Source organism: Lithobates pipiens, unplaced genomic scaffold (assembly GCF_037356315.1).
Source record: "Lithobates pipiens isolate NorthernLeopardFrog02 unplaced genomic scaffold, aLitPip1_a1.2 Scaffold_25, whole genome shotgun sequence".
NCBI classification, from domain to species: domain Eukaryota; kingdom Metazoa; phylum Chordata; class Amphibia; order Anura; family Ranidae; genus Lithobates; species Lithobates pipiens.
Window position 1 is genome coordinate 101,818,816 of NW_027507787.1, and position 15,531 is coordinate 101,834,346.

Below are 15,531 nucleotides of genomic sequence, written 5' to 3' on the forward strand. Positions count from 1 at the left end.
TTGGAGGTGCCATACCGAACTCCCTACCTTCAATGCCAGGCGCAGGAACTGCTGCGATGCCTGATGAATTGGTATATGAAGGTAGGCATCCCTTAGGTCCAGGGATGCCATGAAGCATTCTGGGGTCAACAGCTTTGTGATGGAGAAAATTGTATCCATCCTGAAATGTTTGTACCGAATGAACCTGTTCAGGAATTTCAGATTCAGGATTAGACGGTACTTCCCTGAGGGTTTTTTCACCAGAAAAATATGTGAATAAAAACCCCCGCCCTGCTGGCTTACTGGGACTTGAATCAGAACCTCTTGCTGTATCAGCTCCTGTAACAACAGCTTCATTGCAGAGGCCTTCTCCTGATCCCTTGGCAATGTTGTCACATAAAACCTGCTCGGGGGTGGTTCTGAAAACTCCAACCTGTACCCCTGATCGACAACGCTCTTCACGAACAGATTTGGAGACAGCCTGTCCCATTGTTCGCGAAAAGCTGACAGTCTCCCCCCCACTGGGGAGATATTGTCACTTGTTCTTAGGGGACTGCTCTGGGGGAGATCTAAAGAGGACTCCACCCCTGCCTTTGCCCTTCTGTGAACCCCATCTGCTCTTGTGCTCCTGGTCTTTTTTATGGGACTGCTGAAAAGCACGAAAATTCTTTTTAGCCATCTGCTTTTTCTTAACTGGAAAAGCCTTCTTTTTATCGGCTGTTCTATCCAGCACAGACTCTAAATCAGGACCAAAGAGCAAGTCACCCGAGAAGGGAAGACCACACAGCTTGACCTTAGAGGCAGTGTCCCCAGACCATGTTTTCAGCCAAACTGCTCTCCTGGCTGAATTTACAAGAGCCGAAGACCTAGCGGCCAGTTTAACTGATTCTGCTGATGCATCCGCCATGTATTTGACTGCATTCAGGATCAGTGGAAAGGACTCTAAGAGATCCTTGCGGGGTGTCCCCGCCTCAATATGGCTCTTCAGCTTCTCTACCCAACATTCCAGATTCCTGGCCACCACCGTAGCTGCCATTGCTGGTTTTAGACTGACTGACGCAGCATCCCAAGCTTTTTTAAGGATGGAGTCAGCTTTTTTGTCCATTGGGTCTTTAAGGATCCCCATATCTTCAAAGGCTAGATCCGTTCGTCTGGATACCTGCGAGAAAGCTGCATCGACTCTGGGTTTCTTATTCCAAACCTCTGAGTCCTTATCTTCGAAGGGAAACCTTCTTTTGAGAGCTTTAGAGAAGAAAGGGGCTTTTTCTGGGTCCTTCCACTCCTTTCTCACTGAGTCTGAGAGGACCCTGTGGACAGGAAAAACTCGCCGTTTTGTTTCGTCCAACCCCTGGTACATTTTGTCATGAACTGACAGTTGTACTCTTTCTTCCTGAATTTCTAGAGTAGTGTAGATTGCTTTTAAAATATCATCTACTTCCTCTAGTGATAGCTTGAATTTGGAGCCCCTGCTATCTTCTTCCTCTTCCTCCTCCTCAGAATCCCTGAAGGAGATGAGAGTACTACCCCCTTCGTCTCCAGACTCTTCAGTTTCCACCTGTCTGGATGACGACGCCCTGGGGCTGGGCGGTAAGTTCTGAGGCTCGGTCTGTGCGGGAGGGTTTTGTATCAGGATGGACTTGACTGAACTCAAAGAGTTTGTCAGCTCTTTAACCGAAGAAAACAAATCCTTATATTGTTGAGATGTTTCCTCTTCCACCAATTCTCTGATACAATTTCTGCACATTGCCTTCTGCCATGAATCTCTGAGGGGGGTTTTGCAGGAAGGACATTTTCTCTGACCTGGTCTAGCTTTTCCTAGTGATTTTTCCTGAAACGACATACAGGTTTAATTCACTAAAAGCTCTCAACAACCAGTTGCTTAACACCAAGCCAGTGCAGAGACCCACCACCAAACAGACCTACTAGTGAGACCCCAGAACTAGGCTGCAAAAGGTCAGAGCGAAGTCCACCTCTGACCTGCAGCGACAGGCCCCCAAGAGGGGGGAACAAACAAAGACATACCCACAGTAAAGCAGAGGGTGCCAGTGCACCTTACGTACCTGGGCTGGACCGGTGCTGGGGGCGCCTGTCTCCGCCATAGCTGGCTTGCACTCTTCCATCGTTTGAGTGAGGCAGCTATTTTACAAACAGCTCTCATTTTAAATTTTCCCGGCCGCCGCGTCATCAAGGCCGGCCGGAAGCGGAAGCACACGGTCACCTGACCCGCCCCATGACCCCTGCGTTCCAGGCGCTGAACCACGGCGCCACGCCCCCTCAGAGCGCCCGCGCGTCACCGTGAACGACGCCGTCGCCGCCCGGGACCCGGCGCCGAAAACGGAGCCATGCCGCTGACCTGCAGCGGCCTCCGCCAGCAACAGAGCCCTCCCTGCGCTAACAAGCGGACACCGGGCACCCGACGCCGGCACTCCGAGGGTCCTTACTCCCGTGAGATGGCGGGACCAGGAGCTCCAGGAGTCCTCTCCCCGTGGAGATGCTGCTGGGGGTCAAAGAGAAACAACCTGCAACAAAAGGTAAGCCTTACTCCCCTGCAGAGAGTGTAGCTCTCCCTGGTTCAGGCACATGCTTCCTCCAAGGAGGAAACACAATAACTGAAGCCATGGAGGAGGAGGAGGTGTTTTTAAAGTGGGCATGTGTTTCCTGATTGCAAGGTGGAGCTACTCTCTCCGGGGTTGTCCTGAAAGGCGATTTGAGAAAATGTCACTAATTTAAAGTTGGTAGAGACACTCAAAAAAGGCTTGCAACTGTATTTACAGTGAAAAGTGGTTCTACAAAGTATTGACTCAGGGGGGCTCAATACAACAGCACGCCACATATTTCAGATATTTCTTTGTAAAACATTTTGACAACCATTCATCATTTTCCTTCCACTTCACAATTATGTGCCACTTTGTGTTGGTCCATTACTTAAAATCCCAATAAAATACATTTACGTTTTTGGTTGCAACATGACAAAATGTGTAAAATTTCAAGGGGAATGAATACTTTTTCAAGGCACTGTATTTTTGAGCCAAATGGTCTCCTGCCTCCTGTGAAAAGCACCAGCCAGGTGTTACCTCATCCTCTTCTGCTGATGGGCTATGTTTTTTGAGTACTACCTGAAGCATCATGGTGATGCCTTCTCGAGTAAGGGAACAATTATAATCCCAGCAAGAGCATGATTGAAGAGGTGTTAACAGCAATTACGAGAGCCAGATCTGGCATTACAGTAACGGGGAAAAAAAATACTGGGTGCTAATGTGCTACCTGGCTTCTTACAGCTTTTGCAGGCTCCAGAGCAAAGGATTACCCTTTAGTTGCGCTTGAATAAAATCCAAGATGAATTAAAAATACCTTTTAAAGAAGACACAAACATCAATACTCTGGATCAACTGTGGGTACAAGATGTTGTATACAGAGATTTCCATTTGCAGCTTTTTTTATATTGGTTGAACTACTGTAAGCAGGCACAGTCTACAAGAGTGGCAACTCTGCCCTGAACTCAGAAAAATGCTAAATTGTTGCCACACAGGAAGCTGCATTCACTAACAGGCTTATCCGGTATTTGTGGGACTTTGCAGGTGAATGCAGATGCACTTATAATAAATTCTGTAGCAGACTTTTTTTTTTTTTTTTTTTTTAATGGAAGCTGTACTTCAACTTTTAGGCCTGGTTCACGCCTATTCAGGTTGCAGTTGGCAGGTGCATTTCACTTTTTTCAATACACGCTTTTGATCCATTGAAGTCTATGGAACCAAATATCAGAAAAAAAAAAATAAAATAAAAAAAAGAAGAAGTCTCTGGCCCTTTCCATAAAATGCAGATGTGAACTACATCCATAGGAAACCATGTAAAATGGACTGTAGTGAGTTTCTGTAAAAATGAAAAACACACAAAAAATAAAAAAAATTAAAATAAAAAAAAGAACACACACACACACACACACACACACACACACACACGTGTGTGAACCAGGCCTTACTTTTCCTGAAATTTAAACCGCATCATCTCAGTCGTTTTAAGGATTTCAGTACAGTCTTATGTAAAAAAAAGCTTATGTAATACAGTATTTTATGTTTGAACTCACCTTGTACTTATGCCGATTCTGCTGATTCTCATCTCCGACAAAATGCAGGGCCCCAAATCTTGGTCCAGCGTCTTCAATAGACACCTCAAATGCATCATCAATAGTGAAATTACCCATCAAACTTGTAGAATGCTGTAGTTTGACCTACACAGTATGGAGAGATAATGTAATGAAAATCTGGTAAGAAGCAACACATTCCACTGCCATTTATGAACTTCACAGATCAAAACCCTTAGGACTTATTGCACACCGCTACTCCTAAGCTCACATTTTTTGGAGCTTTTGGTGTTTTTATGCCGAAGTTCCTAAACACAACTCAATACAAGCTTATGTGTCCATGCACATAGACTTTTACCAGAGTTAAAAGCAGCAGCATTTAGAGGCAGTAAATGCTCCTCTCCTGAGGACGGAAGAATTGCTTTCAGGAGAGGAGAGTTTTGGCAGAAAAACCCTTGATGCACGTAAACCCTCCTAAGCATGCGTTTAGTGCTTGAGGATTAGTTTATTTCAATGACCGGAATAAAGGATTATTCTGGCTAATGAAATGAACACCCAAGTGCTTGACACTGCTAAATATTTTTGAACGCGGTACACACATTTACCAGCATCCTTCCGCTGCCAGGAGTGTCCAGTGTGCAAGAACCCTTTTACTATATTGGGGTCAGTATTAGCCAAGAGAAGCAACAGATGATACAGTCAAATTATTTGCGGTTGACTGGCAAAGAGGAAGTTTTATGGGAGGAAACCAGAGTTCCCAGAGGAAACTCGAGACCCCAGGGTTAACCGCCCTTTAGACAGTCCAGATGGAAGTAACTGCAAGAGGAGGTCTCCACTGAGTTTTAGTCAGAACTTCTGTCATCTCTCTCCCGGCCCAGGGCAAAGAACAAGTCCCCTGAACCAAAGCTTTCTGAGAAGCTGGACCCTAGTCTTCCCCTGCTTCCATCAGCCCTAATGGACAGGAACACCCTTTCCCACTGCTCTGGCCTTGGTTGTGGAACAAGAGTGTTTTTCTTGTCCTCCTGCAACCACCTCTTCCATAGAAATTTTGTAATGAGAGGGGCTACTGGATTCACCATCCAGGCCTTCTCCCACTTCTTAACAAGTTTTCCAGAAACCTTTGTATGTTACTAGGGTCTGGTCACCTGAAGGTGTTTAACCCTCTGTGATGCCATTCAGGGGGCCACCCCCTGATACCGAGCTCTGGTCATCAGAGATCCCCTGTTTAGTTTCATATATCAGGTGCATACAGGTGGCCATCAACCATGTAATATCCACTAGTGAAACATGCAGGGTGCTTGGTTGGGATTCAAACTCATGACTGCAGTGTTTAAGGCATAATTTTAGTGCAACACCTTCAATGTGAACTCTTTCTTCGCTGTTTGTGGGTCGACCCAGAGAACCTGAAGACCCTTGCCTGAAGATTTTAGGTGAGCTGGTTAGCTGGTCCCACACAGGCAAAATTTTAACCTCAGTGCCTATAGTGCAGGCTCTGAGCTGACCCCTCTGGTCATGAGTGCACGCTACCCAGCCAATGTGCAAGGTACAGTATATCAAATGTCTGCCTGTCTGTGTTTGGGGTATGCAAGATACCTCACATAAACACAGGGAGAACCCACAACTTGATGCAAGTACTGGAATGTTGGGGGACCTGAACTAACCACCCCAGTGTTGCCAAGTAGAAGTGTCAGCCACCCAGGGCTATGCCCCTGGCTAGACACGCCAGAGTCACCAGGAGACCGCTCAGGAAACGGACTCTCAGTCCCATCGAATCAGTGACCCCAGAGCTGAAGCGTTAACCGCTGAGCCACTGCATAAAGTGACTTGTCAAAGGTCGGAAGGGGCTGACATGAGGATAAGTTGCTATGTCTCCAGGCAGACTCCCACGGCTGCACTGGTTGTGAGCCATGACTGCTTCACCATTGTTGCTTTTTGGCGGACAGCCTGGTTACTACACAGTGTTATTTCAGCCACACCCACTCCATACACCTCGTGCAGGAGGGAGGGAAAAAAATAAAAAGTTTGCCCTTCACCCAGTCCCTACTGGTTACAAGGGGGGGGGGGGGGGGGGGGACACTCAAAAAGGATGTGCATAGAAATGCAAACACTTCAGGCTTATTTGTGAGGTGCTGGGGCTTGCTTCCCCTGTGCAGGTGTCTCAGAGGAGTCCATCCCACCCCCTTTGGTGGTCCACAGCAACTGCTTCCCCTTTTGAACACCAGACCCGCAGGGATGCCAAGCACAAGTTCTCACCTCTAAACCACTGAGCTGCCACGTTTCCAGCAGGTGTCGCAGGTGCTGTGCAGTAACTAGGACATGAACCACTTTCCTTCATTGGAATTTGAACTCGGGTCCCCAGCAGATGAGTCAGAGCCCTTAGCCTCTGAGCTACCATCCATGCTCAGTTTGCGCTGTATGGAAACTAACCAGCATCTCGGGCGCTCGCTGATTATGTCCTATGCCCCAGAAGTGACCCCGCTGTACGATTCACATGGGCCAGCTTAAGCACAATAGCTCTGCCCCCTCACACGATATGGCTTCCTCTTTCCCCTAGATATACTAGCTATGCTGTCAGCGAGGAAAGCACTCTGCCATGCTGCATTTGTGACCCATGCTTATGGGACCCGACATCACCGCGGTCTTGGATTTCCCCAGAAACTGAGGACAGGGGACAGCAGTACTCACCCACTCCCCCGGCGAAGGCTCTGGTGCCTTTGTGAAACTAATAATGGAAACCTCCGGTCCCCCCTTTCCTCCGGAGGGGGTGACCGGCAGGAAAGGGTATTGTATCCTACTATCGCTGGTGAGGCCCAGTCTGGGGCTATGGGATTTAGCACCTGCCCAACTGGCAGGTAACCCTGTTTGTGAGGTAGTCCCATGTGCCTCCTCCCCTCCGACCACCAAGAAGGAACCTCACCTGTTGAGCTGCAGGGGACAGACAGGTAAGGGATGCAACCACCCACCTCCTTACCTTATGATTGCTGATGTCAGCAATGCCAGGATGGCCGCTGCCTTTGACACACCCCCGTTGTGAAAAGGATGGTCTTGCCTCTGGGATCTCCAGCCACCTGTGCGACCTTTCCGGGTTCCCATCAGCCAAAGGCTGGCTCGCCTTCAGTATCCGTGGCTGTAACCAGAAGCCGCGGATCAAGGAGATGCACACCCCCTGCCAGAAGTGGCCCCACCCACCCCCGGTGTGAGCTCCATTGTGGCTTACAACCAGAATTAAGGGGGGGGGGGGGTGCTTTGAAAAGCGCCTCCTCCTGAGTCTCCACTGAGAACCTTAAAGCGGGCCCCCGGAGCATCCCATGACACCACTTTAGGAGAGCTGGGGTGGCAACAGAAAAAAAAAAACAGTTTAACTGCGAGGTAACCTCTCTCTGAGGCACAGCACCACTAGTTCCCAGAGACCTCTGTCTCCTTCCGGACATACAGGCTTCAGCCTCCCTGGCTGTCTTTAGCCACGGCTCCTCGCAGTGTCTCCTGCCGGAGGAAACACAAAAACTGAGGAGCCAGCAGGGAAGCATGCCTTTTAAATCTGGGCTGGGCTGTGTTCCCTCAGAAGGGAGGAGCCAAGGTTTCTCATAGGTGGCCATCCTGAAAGACAATATGGGAAAATGCCAAGGTGCAAAAATATTTATAAAATAGGAGTTTGCATATGATGGAGTAATGGATAGTACAACTCTGGGAAAGAAAAACTGTACTCCAGTCTATGGAGTTTTGATAGCTACCCAGGTTCCCTGAAAATAAGCCCTACCCTGAAAATAAGACCCATCATGATTTTCAGAGATGGCTGCAATACAAGCCATACCCTGAACATAAGCCCTAGTTAAAGTCCTTGTAAAAACAAGTAATCGATTTTGTAACAAAAAAAAAAAAAAAACACACACACACACACACACTTAATGTGCAGTGTGTCTCCTTTTGTAACTTTATTGTGGAAGATACCTTCTTTACAGCGCCGGAAATCTTCTCCTCTCCTCCTGGCTGAGGTCAGCGGCCTCTCCCTCTGCAGTGCTCGAGGGGGGCTGAAGTCAGTGGGAATCTCAGCCTCTCCCTTTGCAGTATTCCGTGCATGGGAAGAAGATCTCTGGCTGGTCACGGTAGCGCCCAGCGGCGCTGTAAATAAGGTATTTTCCACAATAACGTTAAACAAGGAGACACACTGCACATTATATAATTGTTAAAGACTGAATTACATCATTATACAAGGACTTTAACTAGGGATTCACCCGGACAGTACAGGTTTTGGATCATGTGTCCGGGATTCAGTCCGCCTGAAACACTGACAGTGTTCAGACCCGGCTAAGGAGTCTCGTATTATGACTAATAGGGTTCCCTGAGTAGGTATCTCCCTCCCCTGCCTGAGTCTCCGGCGATGTGCAAGTTTTGCCGTGCCGCGTGACACATTGCACAACGGCTGTGTGCTGTGACACTGGAAGTTTTCCAAAACCTCGTACACGCGATCAGATTTTCGGGTGACCGCTCGTCTGTTTTTGGTTGCATGCTAGTCTTGTGTTGAAAGTGAAGAGGTTACTCACTATACAAAAATTCTCGTACGACTACAACTTCAGAAGCGACATCACGTGTTGACTAGTTTTGTATGTATTCTTTCGTTTCTGAGCATGCTTAGTCTTGCTCTTACCATATTTTTTTGTACGAAAACTGTACCAATTAAAACAAAAAAGGGACATGGAGTTCATGTACGACAAAAATGTTATAGTCTGCACAGCCAGCTTTTGTCAGACGAAAAACGAATTGGCTGTCGAAATCACCATACTAACACTCTGAAAATCGGCAGATCACACACACGGAATGGAGTCCGTCCTGGCTCCTGAAAGAGTTAAAAGGAAAGACGAGAAATCCCTTGAAGTTGCATATCCATGTTGTCCTACAGGGATAGAGTAGCAACCTCAGCCTGGACTCCAACCAAGCCACGTCCCAACACATTTCACGCCCCCCCCCGGGAGTTTAGTCCAGGGGATAGGGAACTCATGCATGTGGGGAGTATTTAAGCATCATCGATAGTCACTCATAAGGCATGAAGACATAACAGGTGTATGTGATTCATTGCGATAAGCGTTTTGTGTAAAGGAATAAATCTGTTGGTGCAATTTAACCTAGAGCTGGGTGATTTGCCCCCAAAAATAAAAATTTTAAAAAATATGCGTTTAAAAAAAAACAAAAAACAAAAAAAAAAAACACTTGATTCACGATTCAAATATTTTTTTTGATGGACACCGCGCCGGTCCTAACGAGCTGCAGGCAGGAGTTTTTAGGCGAGGCCGCGGCTTCGGCCTAGTCCGAAGCTGTGGACTTGCCTAAAAACTCCTGCCCGCAGCTCCTCAGGACCAGCGCGGTGTCAGCGCCGGTCCTGGGGAATCGCAGGCAGGAGTTTTTAGGGGAGGCTACGGCTTCAAGCTAGTCTGTGGCATCCAGCCTTGCGGACTAGGCTGAAGCTGCGGCCTCGCCTAAAAACTCCTACCCGCAGCACCTTAGGAGCGGCGCGGTGTCAGCGCCGGTCCTGGTGAAAAATAAAATAAAAAAATATCGATTTGCTGAAATTTTGAATTGATTTTACCTCTCAACTCGATTCAAGATTTAAATAATTTTTTTCCCCAGCCCTACCTAGAGCAGCATTTTTCAACCACCTCCAGTCCTCAAGGCGCCCCAACAGGTCATGTTTTTAGGATTCCCCTCAGATGAAACGGCTGTGGTAATTGCAGTGAAACTGTTCAAATCACCTGTGCAAAATAGAAAGCCTGAAAAACATGACCTGTTGAGTGCTACTCTCTATAGCACTGATGGCAAACCTTGGCACTCCAGATGTTTTGGAACCACATTTCCCATGATGCTCGACTACACTGCTGAGTGCATAGGCATCATGGGAAATGTAGGTCCAAAACATCTGGGGTACCAAGATTCGCCATCACTGGTCTATAGGATACATAGTGTTATACAGTGCTTGAAAAAGTATTCGTACCCCTTGAAATTTTTCATATTTTGTTACAACCAAAAACATGAATGTATTTTATGTGGCACATAATTGTGAAGTGGAAGGAAAATGATAAATGGTTTTTAACATTTTTTACAAATAAATGTGAAATCTTTAGCGTACATTTGTATTCAGCCCCCTTTGCTCTGACACCCCTAACTAAAATCTAGTGGAACCAATTGTCTTCAGAAGTCACCCAATTAGTAAATAAATTGAGTGCACCTGTGTGTAATTTAAGTGCAGAATAAATACAGCTGTTCTTTGAAGCCCTCAGAGGTTTGTTAGAGGACAAGCAGCATCATGAAGTCCAAGGAACACAGACTGGTCAGGGATAAAAGTTGTGGGGAAGTTTAAAGCAGGGTTATTAGAACAAAATATCTCAAGCTTTGAGCATCTCACAGAGCAATGTTTTTTCCATCTTTCAAATGATGGATTGAGTAAACTGACAGGCTGGGCAAGGAGAGCATTATTTAGAAAAGCAGCCAAGAGGGCCATGGTAACTCTGGAGGAGCTGCAGAGATCCACAGTTCAGGTGGGAGAATCTGTCCACAGGACAACTGTTAGGCTTCATGCACATGAGACGCAGATGCAAACGCTGCTGGACACATGTTGAAACCGGCGTTTAGAAACGCGTGTTTTGCCGCGATTTTACCGCGATTTAGCGGCGTTTTACCGCGTTTGCGTCTAGAAGCGTTTAGTTAAGCTAACATCATAGACCCTCCCCAGCTCAAAAAACACAGTATTATTAACTATTTCAGCAATTTTGTGAGACCAGAGTGAGTAGCAGCAGCTGTGAGAGCTGCAGTGTACTTGTATTTAGCGTGTCACGTGCCACGGCACCTGCCACAAGTTGTGGATTGTCCACTTGCCACGTGACTTGCCACATCACCTGCCACGTCACTTGCCACGTCACCTGCCACAAGTTTTGTATTGTCCACTTGCCACATCGCCTGCCACGTAACTTGCCACGTCACCTGCCACAAGTTTTGGATTGTCCACTTGCCACGTCACTTGCCACAAGTTGGGGATTGTCCACTTGCCACGTGACTTGCCACATCACCTGCCACGTCACCTGCCACAAGTTTTGGATTGTCCACTTGCCACATCACCTGCCACATCACCTGCCACAAGTTTTGGATTGTCCACTTGCCACGTCACTTGCCACAAGTTGGGGATTGTCCACTTGCCACGTCACCTGCCACGAGATGTGGATTGTCCACTTTCCACGTCATCTGCCATGCCACCTGCCACAAGCTGTGGATTGTCCACTTGCCACGTCACCAGCCACATCACCTGCCACAAGTTGTGGATTGTCCAACTGCCACGTCACCTGCCACAAGTTGTGGATTGTCCACTTGCCACGTGACTTGCCACAAGTTTTGGATTGTCCACTTGCCACAAGTTGGGGATTGTCCACTTGCCACGTCACTTGCCACATCACCTGCCACAAGTTTTGGATTGTCCACTTGCCACGTCACTTGCCACAAGTTGGGGATTGTCCACTTGCCACATCACCTGCCACATCACCTGCCACGCGATGTGGATTGTCCACTTTCCACGTCATCTGCCATGCCACCTGCCACAAGCTGTGGATTGTCCACTTGCCACGTCACCAGCCACATCACCTGCCACAAGTTGTGGATTGTCCACTTGCCACATCACCTGCCACGTCACTTGCCACATCACCTGCCACAAGTTGTGGATTGTCTACTTGCCACGTCACTTGCCACATCACCTGCCACGTCACCTGCCACAAGTTGTGGATTGTCCACTTGCCACGTCACCTGCCACAAGTTGTGGATTGTCCACTTGCCACGTCACTTGCCACATCACCTGCCACGTCACTTGCCACAAGATGTGTATTGTCCACTTTCCATGTCACCTGCCATGCCACCTGCCACAAGTTGTGGATTGTCCACTTGCCACGTCACCAGCCACATCACCTGCCACAAGTTGTGGATTTCCACTTGCCACGTGACTTGCCACATCACCTGCCACATCACTTGCCACGTCACCTGTCACAAGTTGTGGATTGTCCACTTGCCACATCACTTGCCACCTGCCATGTCACTTGCCACAAGCTGTGGATTGTCCACTTGCCACGTCACCTGCCACAAGTTTTGGATTGTCCACTTGCCACGTCAGCTGCCACGTCACCTGCCACAAGATGTGGATTGTCCACTTGCCACGTCACCTGCCACGTCACCTGCCACAAGATGTGGATTGTCCACTTGTCACATCACCTGCCACATCACTTGCCATGCCACCTGCCACAAGTTGTGGATTGTACACTTGCCACGTCACCAGCCACATCACCTGCCACAAGTTGTGGATTTCCACTTGCCACATCACCTGCCACATCACTTGCCACGTCACCTGTCACAAGTTTGACGATTGTCCACTTGCCACATCACTTGCCACCTGCCATGTCACTTGCCACAAGTTGTGGATTGTCCACTTGCCACGTCACTTGCCACAAGTTGTGGATTGTCCACTTGCAATTGCAATTGTTTAAAATATTTTTCTAATGGTTTTTCATCATTTGCAATCATTTTTGAGATTTTTAATGTAAAAAAAAAGGCCACCTTTAAAAAACGCATATAAACGCAAACGCGGCTAAACGCGGGTGCCGCGTTTTGCGTCTGAAACGTGGAAATTTGCTACTGAACGCATTTTTTTTGCTTCTGGAAAAACGAGATTAAACGCAACTGCATAAAAACGGAAAAAAACGAGACTGTGTGCATGGACACATAGGATAACATTGAATGAGTTCAGGGGCAGTTGAAAAAACTGTCCAACTGCATCTGAACGCGCGTTTAACTGCGTCTCGTGTGCATGAGGCCTTAGTCATGCACTCCACAAATCTGGCCTTTATGGAAGAGTGGCAAGAAGAAAGCCATTGTTAAAAGAAAGCCATAATTCGTCCCGTTTGCAGTTTGGGAGAAGCCATGTGGGGGACACAAATATGTGCAAGGTGGTGCTCTGGTCAGACGAGAACAAAATCTTAGCATTTTACTTTTTGGCCTAAAAGCATGTGTGACAAATCTTACACTGCACATCACCCTGAACACACCATCCCCACCACGAAACATGGTAGTGGCATCATGTTGTGTGGATGCTTTTCTTTAGCAGGGACAGGGAAACTGGAAAGAGTTGATGGAAAGATGGATGGAGCCAAATACAGGACAATCTTAGAACTAAACCTGACATCATCCTTTCCACGCTGCGCTCCACAAGTTTCACTTTCAGATTGCTCTACTGAAGGGTAGTCTTCCCGGTCACGATTGCAGACTGACAGCAGTAAGAGCCGGCGGTGCGGCGGATGATCTATGTGGACAGCTTTGCCCCAGATGCCTGCATACTTAGACGTGCCTGTTTTAATTAACAGCCATGTGAGTTGCTAAATGTTGTACCTTCATGAACTGTAACCATATTGCTACACTTAGATGCCCCTCTGTTCCATTTTATACTCTGTAGCTCCTGCTGGATTTTGCTTCTGATCCTGTTGTGAAGGCTTCCATTTATAAATGGATATTTTATAGTTACACAACCTATCACATTGCTATGATCTTTTTATATGGACTATAAACTGAAAGACCTATGAATAAATGGTTGTGGAACGAATCATTGGAGTTTCCATTATTTCTTATGGGGAAAATCGATTTGATATAAAAGTGCTTTGGATTACAAGCATGTTTTAGGAACGAACTATGCACGCAATCCAAGGTTTTACTGTACATACCTTTTTGAAGCCGATTCGGTCTCCAGTGGCAGAAGCTCTGCAGAGGAAACAGCCGACAACGACTGAAATGAAAGGGATTCCATTGTCGGCTGTGTCCTCTGCACCCGCCTCCACAGTGAGGCCACAACTGACAGCTCAGCGTGGGATCGGGTTGGACCAGCTTAAAAAAAAAATAAGAGTTTACGTATTGTGATTTTTTTCTTTGCAGGGTTAGATCATGGGTGTATGTAGAGATTTTAGTGTTAAGGTTGACTTATCCTTTAAATTGTCAATAGGCAATGCTTTAAAAGCCCTTACAGGTTTCTAGTTTAGAGAGTTAAAGTGATCATAAAGATTTTTTTTTTAGTTTTTAACCACTTCCTGCCCAGCCTATAGTAGAATGACGGCAGGTGGTGGTTCAGTTATCCTGACTGGTTGTCATGACGTCCTGCAAGATAATAGCATTGCAGCTAACGGTGGTGTGGCGTGTCAGTCTGCTACACCGACGGAGGCTCTTTACCACGTGATCAGCCGTGTCCAATCATGATGTAAACAGGAAGAGTTGTTGATCGGTTTTTCCTCACTCACGTCTGACGCGAGTAGTTTATCAGTGCAGCCTCCCCTCGGATGCCCACATTGGACCACCAGGGAAGCTGCCACTACCACCAGGGAAGCACATGACATGTAGACGGCCAGGTACATCCCCCATGGGCATCCACATATGCCCAATCTATGCCAATCAGTGCCCACTGACTGGCACCATTATGAAAACAAATTTAGTGATGCCCAGCAATGCCACCTATCAGGGCCCATCTATGCCACCTCATCGGTGTCCATCAGTGCCTGTCAGTGCAGCCATATCAGGGCCCGTCATTGAAGAAGAAAATGTACTTATTTACAAAAAAAAATAAAAAATTTAACAGAAACAAACAAACTGTTTCCCCAAAATATCCGGTCTTTTTTTTTTATTTGTTGCGCAAAAAAACAAAAATAGCAGGGGTGATCAAATACCTCCAAAAGAAAGCTCTATTTGTGGGAACAAAATGATAAAAAATGTGTTTGGGTACAGTGTAGTATGACCGCACAATTGTCAAATTGCGACAGCGCTGAAAGCTGAAAATTGGCTTGGGTAGGAAGGTGTATAAGTGCCTGGAATTGAAGTGGTTAAACAACGTCAGCTCCAAAAGATTTCATGACCAGGGCATTTCTTTGTTACTTCGCACTGCGCTAATTTAACTGGTAATTGCGCGGTCGTGCAATTCTGTACCCAAACACATTTTTTTCACACAAATAGAGCTTTCTTTTGGTGGTATTTGATCACCACCGTTTTGTTGGTAATATGAACATAAAATAATAAAAAAAAAAAATTCTACATAAATTTTGCCCAAAAATGTATTCTGCAACATGTTTGAGTATTCTATTGTGGGCAATAAAATAAATTTTACCTTTTATTTATTAATTGTTTTTTTAAAGTTTGTGTTTTGTAAATGCGTGCACAAACATCATGCAATAATAAATTCAACATCCACCACTTTATTCCCAAGGACCTCTGCTTGCAGAAAATGTAGAATGTGTTATAAATTTTCCAAAAAAATAAATAAATAAAAAACTGAAATTTTAAAATTGCTCTGGGCAGCAAGCAGTTAACTAATCCCTATAGAGTTCATGGAACTTGCAACATTGTTTGCCTTGTCCTCCCTGGCAGAATACCAATGGAAGCCTAGCAGAGCGCCCTGTTATGTCTGGACTCCCTTC

At 46.6% G+C, this 15,531-nt stretch overlaps 1 protein-coding gene across 4 annotated transcripts in view; it reads right to left on the bottom strand.

Moving 5' to 3' along the window:
- TMEM134 (transmembrane protein 134) overlaps positions 1-15,531 on the bottom strand; it is an 81,883-nt gene that overhangs the window by 66,001 nt on the left and 351 nt on the right. For 3 of the 4 annotated variants that reach the window (XM_077454785.1, XM_077454784.1, XM_077454782.1), the window contains exon 2: positions 4,064-4,207. In XM_077454785.1, coding sequence (XP_077310911.1) covers positions 4,064-4,180 — 117 coding nt within the window. In that variant the 5' untranslated portion in view covers positions 4,181-4,207. Of the gene's footprint in view, positions 1-4,063; positions 4,208-15,531 lie in introns of those variants that run through there. The other variant, XM_077454786.1, reaches the window with a different exon arrangement.